This window comes from Genypterus blacodes, unplaced genomic scaffold (assembly GCF_046128005.1).
Source record: "Genypterus blacodes isolate CSIRO-AG114 ecotype Tasmania unplaced genomic scaffold, CSIRO-AGI_Gbla_v1 ptg000111l_1, whole genome shotgun sequence".
NCBI lineage: Eukaryota > Metazoa > Chordata > Actinopteri > Ophidiiformes > Ophidiidae > Genypterus > Genypterus blacodes.
In genome coordinates, this window is record NW_027466915.1 from 4,424,766 (window position 1) to 4,439,618 (window position 14,853).

General features: G+C 41.8%; 1 protein-coding gene and 1 pseudogene across 1 annotated transcript; both read left to right on the top strand.

The window, feature by feature from the left end:
* Positions 1-1,690: 1,690 nt before the first annotated feature.
* On the top strand, positions 1,691-5,203 carry LOC143009272 (collagenase 3-like). The gene is made up of 10 exons (XM_076161349.1): positions 1,691-1,807; positions 2,056-2,303; positions 2,403-2,551; positions 2,701-2,829; positions 2,939-3,100; positions 3,219-3,342; positions 3,461-3,594; positions 3,698-3,857; positions 3,944-4,047; positions 4,682-5,203. The coding sequence occupies exons 1-10, from the start codon at positions 1,709-1,711 to the stop codon at positions 4,789-4,791; spliced, it is 1,419 nt and encodes a 472-aa protein (XP_076017464.1). The 5' UTR covers positions 1,691-1,708; the 3' UTR covers positions 4,792-5,203.
* A 5,680-nt stretch (positions 5,204-10,883) lies between these two features.
* On the top strand, positions 10,884-14,222 carry LOC143009188 (collagenase 3-like; annotated as a pseudogene).
* Positions 14,223-14,853: the final 631 nt, after the last annotated feature.

Sequence of the window (14,853 nt, forward strand, 5' to 3'; positions counted from 1 at the left end):
ATGATGTTCCCACAGATCAAAGCATCACTTTGTGTTGTATTGGGTTTGCTTTTACATTTCATCTTACAAATATGTTAATCTGTAAATATTAAATGTATATTTTCTTCAAATGCTGGTGCTATGTTTTAGATTTAAGGCATCATTGACAGCTTTTCCTAAGATGGGACCTCTGCATGCAGATACTGTGGATCTGGATAATCAGATCCAAAGTCAGCATCACTGCCAGTGTTTCCTCCTTGTTCCTGCTTCTTCCATTTTTCAAAGCAACTTATCATATTTTCGTCAATTTATTGATGGATTTGATATCCTGAATGAATCTGAGCTGCATGGGTTGCATTTGCACCTGGATGGGCCTCACTGAGAATCCAGCACATGTATATTATATGGAGAAAACACATCTGGATACTGATCACATATAAGTACAAGGTGTAAATTGGGCCTAATTTTTTCAATTATTTGTGATTTTAAATGTCTTGTAATTATCAACCTAAATATTAAAACATCATCATATACAGTAATATCTTGATGAACTGTAAAACGTCGCACAGTTTTGATGCAAAACTGGATTCAATAGTAAATTACAGCTCTTGTTGACTGCAGTTGCTGTTGTTGGCAAATGTATCTGAGACAATACTGAATATTGCAAAACAATGGCCACATGTCTGCGTCCGGCGTTAGAACAACAATGGAAAATTACAAGCAAAGTGACATACACACAGACAGACACACACAGACAGACACAACACACACACACACACACACACACACACACACACACACACACACACACACAGCAATTTTTGTGGTGGGAAACATGTAAATATTTTGTATCCAGAGACATACCAGAATAAACTGACCTTGGTTTTATCAAGAAAGTTTTACCAGAAAAGATGATGAGGCCAGAATTATTTGCCCCCATGTGACGCACATACATGGACGTAACTGTTTTGGTCGGTTGCCCTTTTGTGATGCACAAAAGCGGTGAATCCCTACGCTAAGGAAAACACATGTGTATACAGTGCAACCTTTACTTTGGCATGGTTAGCAACATGCTTTTTCATAAAGACATGTCACAACTTGTCTGTGTTTGTTGAATCAGAATCTCTGCCTGTCATTAAAAAACTTGCAACATATAACAAATCCGAAATAAATATATTGATGTAACATACATAAACTTTCATATTACACATTTTGCACATTCATACGTAAGTGCTTAATGTGGAGTACATGACCAGCTCCAAAGTTGGTTCTGTGTGGCAGAATATACACCAATAATACAGTAATAGTTTAACTTTTTTCAAAGAAACGCAGAGAGCCAGAGGGAGAGAGAGAAAGGAGAACTTAGACCCTAAGGTAGAATAGACACGTACAAGTAAATTGAAACAGCAAGAAGCCATGGCCGGCGAAGGTTGTGGGAACATTGGAGGCAGATTTGAAATAAAAGGGTGCAATAGAATCAGTACACAAATATCTGATTCTCGAAAAATTTCCAAACATTAAAATCACAACAAGGTGATATTTACACTATCTTGTTTGGGAAAGAGTTTTGTTGGTGAGCAATCAAAGACAAACTTCCTCTTCTGTCCATAAAAGGGACATTTCCTGAGTCACTGACTCAAGAAGGTAATTACTCAACACTCCCAGTCTCCAGCCTATAAAACCCTGCAGCCTTCAGCACAGAAACACAAATCATCTTGAACAAGGAATCATGAAGACTTTCAACTTGTGTGTTCTACTTAGCCTGGCAGTCACAGCCTACTGTGTGCCAGTATTACAACCTACTGTGCAAGATGAACATTTTGCAGAGGTAAGTGCTCTTGCTTGCAGTCGTATGTATTATTTGTATTTTGCAATTATAACATTATATGAACTTGTTATGTTGTGTTCTATATCATGATATTTAGTGATGTGTTCTGTAGTTAATACTAAATGTCCATAATGTAGTTGATTACACAGCACATTAAGTTTGCCCTTCTTCCTTCCTCTTGTGCAGCTGATAATATACGAATATACATGTATATATAATATAATACTGTCTTTAACTCTTTCTCGCAGAACTATCTGAAGAGGTTCTTCAACCTTACAGAGCAGACGGGTCCAACACACAGAAGAGGCATCAGCCCGGTGACCAGGAAGCTGACTGAGATGCAAAGATTCTTTGGTCTCGAGATCACCGGGAGGCTGGATACCAACACCATGGAGGTGATGAAGAAGCCTCGCTGTGGCGTCCCTGATACCAATGTTGCCCATTTCTCTACCTTTGGAAACAACTTCAAGTGGCAGACAAACAGCCTCACATACAGGTGAATGCGCAAAACCAGGATTGCACGAGGGAGAACCTCTTTATTCTTACAATTCACTTAGTATTTGTTTTCTTACCTGATTGTGTTTGTGATCTATAGGATTGAGAACTATACTCCTGACATGTCCCAGGCTGAGGTAGATGACTCCATAGCAAAAGCTCTGCAGGTTTGGGCCAAGGTCACTCCTCTGAGATTCACAAGGATCTATAGCGGCACAGCTGACATCATGATCTCCTTTGGTCGCCAACGTAAGTATAACATTTTCAGCATGAACACACCACACACCAGCTTGTAAGTGTTTCTGCCTCTTCAATTATATTAAACACAGCACACATGAATATACATCATCTGGACCTAGAAGTTCTATCCACTTACTTGAATCTGCTCTTGTGTATAGATCATGGTGATTTCTACCCCTTTGATGGCCCTGACGGTATCCTTGCTCATGCCTTTGCCCCGTCCCCTGGCATTGGAGGAAATGCCCATTTTGATGAAGATGAGACATTCACCTTCCGCTCCGACACAGGTGAGTTTTTTTTAAGTTTGAAACATTATGTCACAGACAAATGGAGTTGGTATGCTGATGAAAATGCTCTTCACCAAAACGCCTAATGAGCTGCATTTTTCTGCTGCAGGCTATGTCCTCTTCATGGTAGCTGCCCATGAGTTTGGCCACTCCCTGGGTCTGACTCACTCTACTGACCCCGGTGCGCTCATGTACCCTACGTACACCTATAGTAATCCTGAAACCTTTGTCCTGCCTCGGGATGATGTCAATGGCATCCAGTCTCTCTATGGTTAGTACAAATTGGCAAATACCTGTACAAATGCTGTTACAGCACTGTTACATAACATGCGTTTCATGAATGGCAGGGGTTTCTAAATATTTGGTTTCTGATTTTATTCCACCTCCAGGTCCAAACCCTGATCAGGATCCCCTTGCACCCCTTCCCCCCACTACTCCCGACTCCTGTGACTCCACCATGGTCCTGGATGCCGTTGCTAGCCTGCGAGGAGAGATGCTCTTCTTCAAAGACCGGTGAGCTAGTAACATTAACAACAACATCCAGACATTGTAATGTAAAGTTAATCAGGGGTTGTTTCTAGCCCATAGAAATACTGGCCTGTATACTTAAAAGTGTTGTTTGTGTTTTCAGCTTCTTCTGGCGTAGTTACCCTCAGAGCAACACACCTCAGCAGAGTCTGATCACAAATTTCTGGCCCAGTGCACCTGTCAACATCGATGCCGCGTATGAAAGCAGACAATCAGACAACGTCATTCTCTTCAAAGGCATGTGTTATCTACATCTACAGTGCCTGAGGCTGAAGCCGTTTCAAAGTCTACATTCGTAAGCTTTATACATCTGCTAATAAATCTTTTCTTATCTCTACAGGTCGTCAGGTCTGGGCTTTCTCTGGCTATGACCTTGTGCGTGGTTATCCCAAAACACTTTCCAGTTTTGGTCTATCTCAAACCGTGAAGAAGGTTGATGCTGCCCTCTATGACGTTGACTCTGGCAAGACTCTGCTCTTTGTTGGCACCGAGTACTACAGGTATGTTTTATAGTCTATTCTTTAGCCTAATATCTGTTTAGTTTACAAGCAGTGAAAGAGTCTAATTATTGTCTCTGTTTGTTCAGTTATGATGAGGCCAGAAAGACGATGGATAAGGGATTCCCCAAGCGGGTGGATCAAACCTTCTCTGGTCTGACTGGCAAGGTGACAGCAGGTTTCCAGCACAGAGGTGAGCAGCATTTTCGAGCTGTACTAAGAAAGTACGAAAAAGTACGAAAAATTTAAATGAACGAAGTCTATAGGACCTAGGTCACCAACAGGCGGACCGTGGCCCGGATCCGGACCCAGAAACCGTCCCATACGGACCCTGACCTACAGCCAAAACAGTGGTTTAAAACAGTGATTTTCAACCACACTAGCCGTGGGAAATTATCCAACTTCCCTTAATTAGTCCAAAAAAATTGCCTGCATGCGGCTCTTTGTCGGCTGACGTGCGGCTCGGCTCCAGCTGGAGTGCTCACTGATTTTTGTCTTGGTGTCCATCATTTTCATATTGTAAAATAAACATCAGAAATGCATTTGCTATATTTGACAATATTAATTCATATTTTGTCATCTCGGGATCTTGAGAGATGTCTTTAAGTAACATTAGAGTGTTATAAGAGTGCATGGCTCCTTTAAGAAGAGAGATGCAGGTATCGCAGGTATATGATTCCCCCCACGGTCATACGTGTGTCCCTGATCGTCCGGACCTTTGCTTCAACACATTCTCTCCAACTGGACCTCTTCTCATTTCAGTTGAATACCTCTGCTATAGGATGTCTTAAAGTCCCAGCAGTTAACCTTGTCCCTGTGTCTTCCAGGCTTCACCTACATCTACAGTGGACCCTTAATGTTTGAGTACAGCCTGAGGAGTGGGACGTTGTTCCGTGTGCTGAGGAACAGCTACTTCTTGCGCTGCACTAACTTCTAGAGCATCTCACCGCCTGAGTCAACTAAAAAACCACTGTGAATGACAATGAATATACCAGAGAGACCAAAGTGTTAAAATTAATAATATATTGAATCAATTCTAACAACATTATTACATGTATTGGTTTTTATTCTATTTAGTTGCCCTTACTTGAGCACATCTGAAGAACAATATACATTTTTTATGATGTAATCTATTTAAAAAAAATATGTTTTTATTTTATTTGTTTGCTGTTCATTGTGTAACTTTTGTTACTGCAATGATCATAATAAGACATTGATGCATTCCTGTGACAGTGATTTCTACACTGCTGCTGCTTGTTGTATTGTATTATTAGTGTGTCAAATCAACAACAATAAGGGAGTGTGATTCAAAAATTAAATAATCCAAATAAAATATTCTGTCTTCGTGAGCTTGTACATGATCATCAAAAGGATGGATGATGGATGATGGATGATGGAATATGGCTAAACCGCAAACCTGCTTACACAAATGTGACATGATATTACCATAAACACGCTGTGGTACTTTGATCACTCACAAATAAGAGGTATTACATTAACAGACACTCAAAAATACACCTTAAAGCAGTGGTCTCCAACCTTTTTGCCTCTAGGAGCTACTTTGACAAAATAAAAGTGTCCGAGAGCGACTCATGTTCAACATTATTAGTAACATTTATCAACATCAACATCCACCCAAACCAGCTGAATAAGCGTCTTTTGTGGGAACATTAACAAAATGTTGATACACAACACTCAATTCAGCAACATGAGCTTGTTTTTTTCTGCATACATTTTCAGTGTGTCAAACTCACACGAATAAATTCACATCATATTGATCTCGTAGAAAACAAAACAATGTTATTACTTATTTTACTATTTTACCAATACCATACCTTTCATATTTCACCTTTTCTGTCTGTCCACATATCAGTCACAATTTCCCTACACATTCCCTGTAATTCTGGGAATCCCCTGTAGTTCCCATATCATCTGTACTTCACATGCATTCAGTCTGTTCTGATGTTAGTGAGATGACAGAGAGTGTGGTACTATTTTCGTGAGGAAATGAAATAGTTTTGGAATGTTCTTGCAGTGAAGCACATTCTCTTTTGTACAGTTTTGGAATGTTTTTTTCCAGAGTGTTTTCTGTTTGGAAGAACATACACTGGATTGAGAGCCTGGGTGGAGCTTCCATGTCCCAACAGTTGTGGAAGCAGTGACAGCTGCAGGCACGCTAGTCTGCCTTTTTTCTTCCAACTGAACTGTTGGATGCAGTTCTCTGTCTGTGAAGATTTTTTGTGGACCGTGCTCGACATGATGGCTTAATTCTGCAAATTCTGCAAATTCTGCAAATACTGCCTTTATGTTGTCACAATTGTTAAAATGTATCCAAATGCTGCTTTTTCCAGCTGCCACTCATCATTTTGCGCTCTGCACTCACCGCACATCTCTCTCTCTCTCTGCTTCTCTCTGTCCTGCTCTGTACCTGTATTAGACCATCCGCACGCCCCAGCCCTCCCTGCTTGTTGTCTTCACTTGAATTGGTCGGACGGCACAACATCAGTTCAAACGTTCAGTCCTCGCTGTACCATTCTGTCTTGTATAAAGTTGCAGAAAAAATAGAAACGTACCTCGGCAGCCGGCTCCCATCGTTCACCTAAAAGAGCTTAATAAACTTGACTTGAGTTGACTTGACTCTTTGAGATGTTTCGTTCGCGAACGACTGTTGTCCCTATTACTATCGGGCAGACGTTACAGGAGCATGGCTGCACGCACCACTAGGCTGAAGGACAGCTTCTATCACCGGGCCATCAACTCCTAACACTTACACCAACACTTAAACCAACACCGCATACCAGATAACGTGCTGTCTGCACCTTAATACTTTCAACTTCATCTTAAAAAAAGTCAAGAACCATATTCCACCTTATTTAGTTTACACCATATATAGCTTTTTACTCCTTCAAATTGTTGTCATACTGTTGTACAGTTGTCATACTTTTGTTTGCACTTTTACTGCTGAGTCGACCTGGACCCTCCTCATCATAACCCATTCATTGTATTGTGAACCCTGTGTGAACTATACATACATTACATTACATTACATTACGGTCTTTTAGCAGACGCTTTTATCCAAAGCGACTTCCTATAAGTGCGTTCAACAAAGGTAGATAAAAGAACTTAGGGTCACAAGAAATCGTTAGTGCATTTCCTTCCAAAACCAACAGCTAAGAGCATAACTAGAGCTAGAGTAGAAGTGCAATAAGTTCGGTACCAAGATGAATGAGAAAAAAAGGACAAATTAGAAAGGACAAATTAGAAAACAAATAAGTGCATCAGAAGAGTTAGGACAAAATAGGTTATGTCCGGGTAGTGTTTCTTGAAGAGATGGGTTTTTAGCCTGCGGCGAAAGATGGGCAGCAACTCCGCTGTCCTGACATCAGTCGGGAGATCATTCCACCACTGAGGTGCCAGAACAGTGAAAAGCCGTGACCGTGTCGATTGGGCGGAGGGGCCGCTGAGCGCCGGGGCAGCCAGCCGCCTGGAGGCAGCAGAGCAAAGTGTGCGGCCGGGGGTGTAGGGCTTGACCATAGCCTTGAGGTATGAAGGAGCTGTTCCTTTCACTGCCCTGTAGGCTAGCACCAGAGTCTCAAACTGGATGCGAGCAGCTACAGGGAGCCAGTGTAGAGAACGGAGAAGGCTAGTCGTGTGGGAGTACTTGGGGAGGTTGAACACCAGATGAGCAGCAGCTTTCTGGACGAGCTCCAGAGGTTTGATGGCGGAAGCCGGGGCGCCAGCAAGGAGGGAGTCGCAGTAGTCCAGGCGGGAGATGACAAGAGCCTGGATCAGCACCTGCGCTGCCTTGTCGGTGAGGAAGGGACCAATCCTTCGGATGTTGTAGAGGAGGAATCTGCAGGAACGCGTCACAGAAGCGATGTTTGCCGAGAACGACAGTTGGTCATCCAGGGTCACACCCAGATTCCTCGCAGTCCGAGTAGACGTCACCACGGAGTCGTCTATGGTGATGGCCAGGTCTCGGTGCGGGCAGCCCTTCCCCGGGAGAAACATCATCTCAGTCTTGTCCAGGTAGAGCTTCAGGTGGTGCTTTGACATCCACCCCGAGATGTCTGCCAGGCAAGCAGCGATGGGCGTCTCCACTTGGGTGTCAGAAGGGGGAAATGACAGAATCATCTGGGTGTCATCAGCATAGCAGTGGTAGGAGAAGTTATGGGAGTGGATAACAGAACCAAGAGATGTTGTGTAGAGGGAGAAAAGAAGAGGGCCCAAGACCGAACCTTGCGGAACCCCAGTGGTGAGCCTACGTCGTTTCGAAACAGAACCTCTCAGTGTTACCTGGTAGGAGCGACCTGTCAGGTAGGACGCGAACATGGAGAGTGCAGAGCCCGAGACACCCATTCCCTCCAGGGTAGAGAGAAGGATCTGGTGGATCACCGTGTCGAATGCTGCAGAAAGGTTCAGGAGAATCAGGACAGAGGAGAGAGAGTTCGCTCTAGCAGTTTGGAGTGACTCGGTCACTGCCAGGAGGGCCGTCTCAGTTGAGTGGCCCACCTTGAAGCCGGACTGGTGGGGGTCCAAGAGGTTGTTCTGGTGGATGTACAGGGACAGTTGATTGATGACAGCACGTTCAAGAGTTTTAGATAGGAAGGGTAGAAGGGATACCGGTCTGTAGTTCTTGATGTCTGAAGGGTCAAGAGTTGGTTTCTTTAGAAGGGGAGTGACTCTGGCAGTCTTGAAAGCAGAGGGGAAAGAGCCAGAAGCCAAAGACGTGTTAATGAGGTGGGTCAGGTAGGGAAGAAGATCAGGTGCAGCAGACTGAAGGAGAGAGGAGGGGACAGGGTCAAGGGAGCAGGTGGTGGGGTGGCTAGATGTGACGAGGTGAAGGACCTCCTTAGCGGAGAGGGGAGAAAATAGACAGAGAGGGAGGTGGGGAGGGAGAAGAGGGAGAGGGTGGTAGAGACAAAACAGCTGGGGGGTGAGGGAAGGAAGATCGGATATGGTTAACCTTCTTGTCGAAGAAGTTGGCGAAATTGTCAGGGGGGAGGGAGGAGGAGGGAGGAGGGGCTGGGGGATGGAGGAGGGACGAGAAAGTTTCAAAGAGTTTTTGGGGTTGGAAGAGTTTTGAGTATGACAAACAAACTTGAAACTTGAACTACATACATACATACATACATACATACATACAAACACACACACACACACACACACACACACATACATACATACACACATACATACATACATACATACAATGTTCCTACTTCCATTTGATGCCATGTAATATACAGAATGTATGCTTATCTAACACCAACTTTACAACACACTGATGAAATCCCAAGGGCATGTCTGTTGATATGTAGTCCCACACTGCCATCTATGGATCTCTTATTACCTTGCAAAAGTTAAGTTTACATAAGTCTTAATATGTTCTTCAATCAATTATCAATTATTTCCTGTAATATATCATGTTATCGTATTCTTTTTTAATATATATTTTTTTTTGAAGAAAGTATTTGACATGACACATACAGTTATGGGACATTTTGGAAGGATTTTGATACAGAAAGGGTGGTGAGAAAGAGAAAAGAAAGAAGGTTGTGTATTTATTTTTATTGTTGTTTTACTTTTTTCGAAGCGAGAGCCAGAGATAGAGAAACGAGAGCTGAGACCCTGAAGCAAAACAGGCAATGTAATGTTCAAGTAAATTGAAACAATAGGTTGACAGACATGGCAACAGCAGAAAACCACAGCTGCCCAATGTTGTGTAAACATGACAGTGGTGTGGACACGGAGGCCTGGATGATGTCAGCGTTGTTGGTTCGATGATCTCATAGATACAGTTTTTACAGTATGATGTCAAGTGTTGTCGTATCTTGCTATCACATACTAACTAACTCTTTCCTGAAATCTATTTTGATTCTGTTTGCTATGTCTGATGTGTTGTCCTTCAGTTTTCTTTTAACAATTAGGCTTAGAAACATGATAAGTATCATTACGTACATTACTCAATTACCATTATGATCAGCAGTGGAAGCACTAATCCTAGTCTGGATCAGCCTCAAAATATAAATATCTTTGTATTAAGATTAAGATTAAGATACTTTATTCTTGTCATGTTGCATGCAATTCACAGCAATCACATGCAATTGATATTTGTCTTGCACCCCCTACATATCACACACACAAACACATGCACTACAGCCATTGTACACGCCCGTGGAGCAGTTGGGGGTTCGGTGCCTTGCTCAGGCACCTCGGCAGTGCCCTGGAGGCAAACTGGCAAATCACCAGCTACCAGTCCATTCACTTGGTCCATACGGGATTTCTGAAATCCATATGTATCTTTTGGAGCTATGAGGTAGAGGATAAACCTCAGCTTTTGTGTCACAACAGCACAGTAATTTATATACACACCTCATAAATTCAGAATAATTCTCAAATGGCTCATCACTTGAGCTCAATATGAAATCTGAAACTGAAACTTCAGTTCCTGGTTGCTAAAGTACCTGTTGTCTTTGGTTGTAGTGAGTGTGTGTGGGTGCGTGTTATGTGTGTGTGTGTGTGTGTGTGTGTGTGTGTGTGACGATAATTGTAGTGAACATGTTATTCCACACACAGTCTATATTCTGTGCCCGTCTTATGCTTCCTATGGATATATTGTCAAATCTGAAATATCTGAAACCTTTGACTCGCAATATCCCCAATTGTTTGTTTCCCCTTGCCATACACTTGTAACCCTGTCTTCAACACACACACACGCACGCGCCCACACTCACACACACAAACACACACACACACACACACACACACACACACACACACACACACACACACACACACACACACACACACAAATACACACACAAATACACAAACAAACACATAGTAGCAGTCAGTATGTTCAATACTGTCTTAGATAATTATCAGCAGGCTTCAGGACACACACACACAGACACACAGACACAAAGACACAAAGACACACACACACACACACACACACACACACACACACACACACACACACACACACACACAAACACACACTTTCACACACTTTCACACCCAAAAATGCAAGCTAAGACCCTGAGAATGCTCAGCTACAGCAGGACCATCCGGGCCTCACGGCTGCACAAAGTCTTCCGTGCTGCGTGGAAGCTGTGGGCTAATGTTACACCAATCAATTTTCCTAAGAGGAGCAGGAGAGAAGCTGACATTGTTATCTCCTTCCACGGTGAGGGTGACCCTGACCCTGTGCTCTGTTATCACTATGACAACCTGCCACACACCTGTTGAGCAATCTACAAGAAGATATAAGAGACCCAAGCTACAGTTGTCCCAATTCAAGTTTGAGCAGAAAAAAGACTTCTAAATAAAACATTGAATAATTTTGTGTACCCTAAAACATTAATATAATGTACATAGTTAACATTTTATGTGCACAAAATAATCAAAACAAAATAAATATGGTGTAGAGATCCATTGAAAAATGTCCTTAGTCTGGTGGCCCTACAGGTACAAAGACAACTAAAGTGATTTTACAGAAAACAGACCTAAATATTTGCACATATTTCATTTTTTCCTGAATAAATCTCAAAACAAATGTAAATCTTTCACTCAACATATAAACACACAATATAAGACAGATTTTGTGGCCTCTGCATACCATTTTTTCTTGACCAATGACATTCTGACAAATTAACCTCAAACATGATAGTCTCCATACAACTTATTTTTCTTCTATAGGTTTCAATCTATATGCTGTAGCGGTGCATGGGTTTGGCCATGCTCTTGGGCTCCCACACTCCTCTGACCCCGGGGCCATCATGTACCCAGTGTACAACCTTGTCCCAAATTCTGACATTCAGCTGTCCTTCCAAGATGTTGAAGACGTTCAACACATGTATGGTGAGTCAAAAGGCACATAAAACTAGCTCTTACATTACCAGCAATACACTGCGGCTGCATTGTGGACAGCCTCTCCCAGCTTCGGATGTTATTTATACCTCAATATTGACTTAAGCTTTGCTCCTAACTCATTCATTATTTAGTTGTCTCATATCTTTAATGCACATGTCATTGTAATTTCATTATACTCCACTAAGATGTGCAAGTATCTAAGACTCACACACAGAGCCCAATGTTTCATTAGACCGACACATGTTGCAATATGTTGCACTGGATGTCATCAAGATTTTTAATTCCTATAGTCCTATGTTATCTTCTCATTGCGGACACATAAAACATCCGATCCGTTATTTACCGTTTTAAGATTTTAAAAAGATATCCTGTATATACTTACACATTTTCAATAGAGCTTACCTGATGGTCACAAGTCTGGTTCATTTTTGATCCTGTTAAGACAGTGTGTGATTTCCTTTTGTTGCTCAGGTAGCAATCCCAATTTTGCCTCACTGTCCTTGAACAATCCTCCACCAAGAACACCTGACAAATGTGATCCAGATTTATCTTTTGATGCTGTGACAAATTTACATCGGGAGGTTGTGTTTTTCAAAGAAAGGTATGTGCAGTGTCCCAGTATATCCACTTAGAGGGTGACAGGTACAATGGCTGCTCACCTGATCTCTCCCTAACACAATGGCTCTTGGACTTGCTGTGGAATTTTGGAAAATGTTGTAATAACTTTTCCAGATTTATGTGGCGAAAACATCCACAGTTTGATGAAACAGGAATCACTCTGATCAGCGGCCTGTGGTCAGACAGCATTCCTGCTTACTTGGATGCTGCCTATCAGAATGTGGAGGATCATTTCAATGCCTTTTTTTAAAGGTAATCTATTTTAAAAGAGCACAATGAGTTTGAACTGAATGTCGACTGAATGTGACATATGGCTGAGACACTGGTGTGTTTGCTTCAGGTCATCAGTACTGGATGATGAGGCAGTTAGACCTCATGGAAGGTTTTCCAAGAAACATCTCTGAGTTGGGTTTCCCCTCCAGAGTGAAATCCGTGGATGCTGCTCTTCACTTCCGTAAAGCTCGATACACTTTGTTCTTCACTGGAAATGAGTGTTGGTGGTATTTATGATTCCACACTGGCTGAGTACTCTTGAAATGTTTCTGCTATTATTTGCTTGTATGAACCGGTCTGAACATACAGCGTATGAATATCTGGATCTAGGCTAAATTGCATGCGTTGAAAGTCAATAGAATACATGTTACTGATTGTCTTTTCACTCAGATTAGCATGTCTGGAGAAATGTTGAAATATCCCCAATGTTGCTCTGGACGTTTATTTGCCTACAGCGAGACCAGGAAGTATCGCCTCATTTGTTTCCCTGTGGCGGTACTTAATCATAGCGCTCCTTTTCCAATCCAGCGCCCCGCCCCCTCTGCAGTAGCTCTGTGCCCCCCACTTTGGGTAAACAACCATAGTACCTCTTACTCACTGTCCAATACAGTTACCACATATCTCGTTGAATAAAGCAGAACAGCATGTCCTCATTGCTTTGGTTCTTTGGATATATGTCATCATCTGTGGTTGATCAGCTGAAGATCAGAATAACTGCTGATGTCATTAACGAGAGCTGTCATTGTGGAATTATACTGTATGCAAATCTCCAATAGAAAGGGATCTACTGTGCATTTTATCATTTCTTATCTTTATGATGTTTAGGTATAATGAGGAGCACAATAAAATGGACGAATCACCAACACCTATAGAGGAGAAATTGCCAGGAATTCCCACTCCCCTAGATGCAGCTGTCTCATATGAGGGTACTACCTTGCTCCCTTTGGTTTAAATGGCATATAAATTTAATTTATCTGTACTGCAATTGAGACAAAAATGCACACTAAGTCATATACAGGTATGTGAATGCAAACAATAGGATTCCTTTAATCAGATTGATATCAAACTTTTAACCCAAATATGACATTTCAGTGCCACTGGGTAGATTTCTTAGGCCAGGATTACATTTAACATTAGTCATACATACATGTGTGTGTCTGTGCATTATGGCTGCCACACATATCCTGTATTTGATTCTCTGCATGTTCTCAGCAGAAGCCATGATTCGTCGGGTACAAGAGCCATCAGGAATTTGACAGACGTTACACAAATGTTACACATAGCTCCTTCCTTGGCATTACTCAAAGCCCAACACATGCTATTAATAAATCCCCTTTGCCACTAGGATATGTGTACTTCTTCAAGGGAAAAGTCCAGTACTAATATGACAACGACATCAAACACTTCATCTCCGCTGGACCGGCCAATGATCTGCTTGAATGCAAGTCCGAGGCTGACAATGAAGTATTGTTAAAGGAGAATTATTAATGTTAACCATCAAATTATAGGTTTCTGTGTAGGTTAATGGTGATGATGATGAATGTGTATGTGGTGTGTGTGAAAAATACCCTGGAATAACCGCAATGCGTCAAATTACAAACTGGTGACTGATGAATCATCAGGAAGTGGTTACAGATGTCGGTCTGTGCAGTGTTGTAATGATGTACCCACATATCAAAATATCACTTTGTGTTGTATTGGGTTTGCTTTTACATTTCGTCTTACAAATATGTTAATCTGTAAATATTAAATGTATATTTTCTTCAAAGGCTGGTGCTATGTTTTAGATTAAAGGCATCATTTACAGCTTTTCCTAAGATGGGACCTCTGCATGCAGATACTGTGGATCTGCATGCAGAGGTTATCCAGATCCAAAGTCAGGATCACAGCCAGTGTTTCCTCCTTGTTCCTGCTTCTTCCATTTTTCAAAACAACTTATCACATTTTGCATCAATTGATTGATGGATTTGATATCCTGAATGAATCTGAGCTGCATGGGTTACATTTGCACCTGGATGGGCCTCACTGAGAATCCAGCACATGTATATTATATGCGGCAAACACATCTGGATACTGATCACATTTAAGTACAAGGTGTAAATTGGGCTTAACTTTTTCAATTATTTGTGATTTTAAATGTCTTGTAATTATCAACCTAAATATTAAAACATCATCATATACAGTAAATGTCTTGATGAACTGTAAAACGTCGCACAGTTTTGATGCAAAA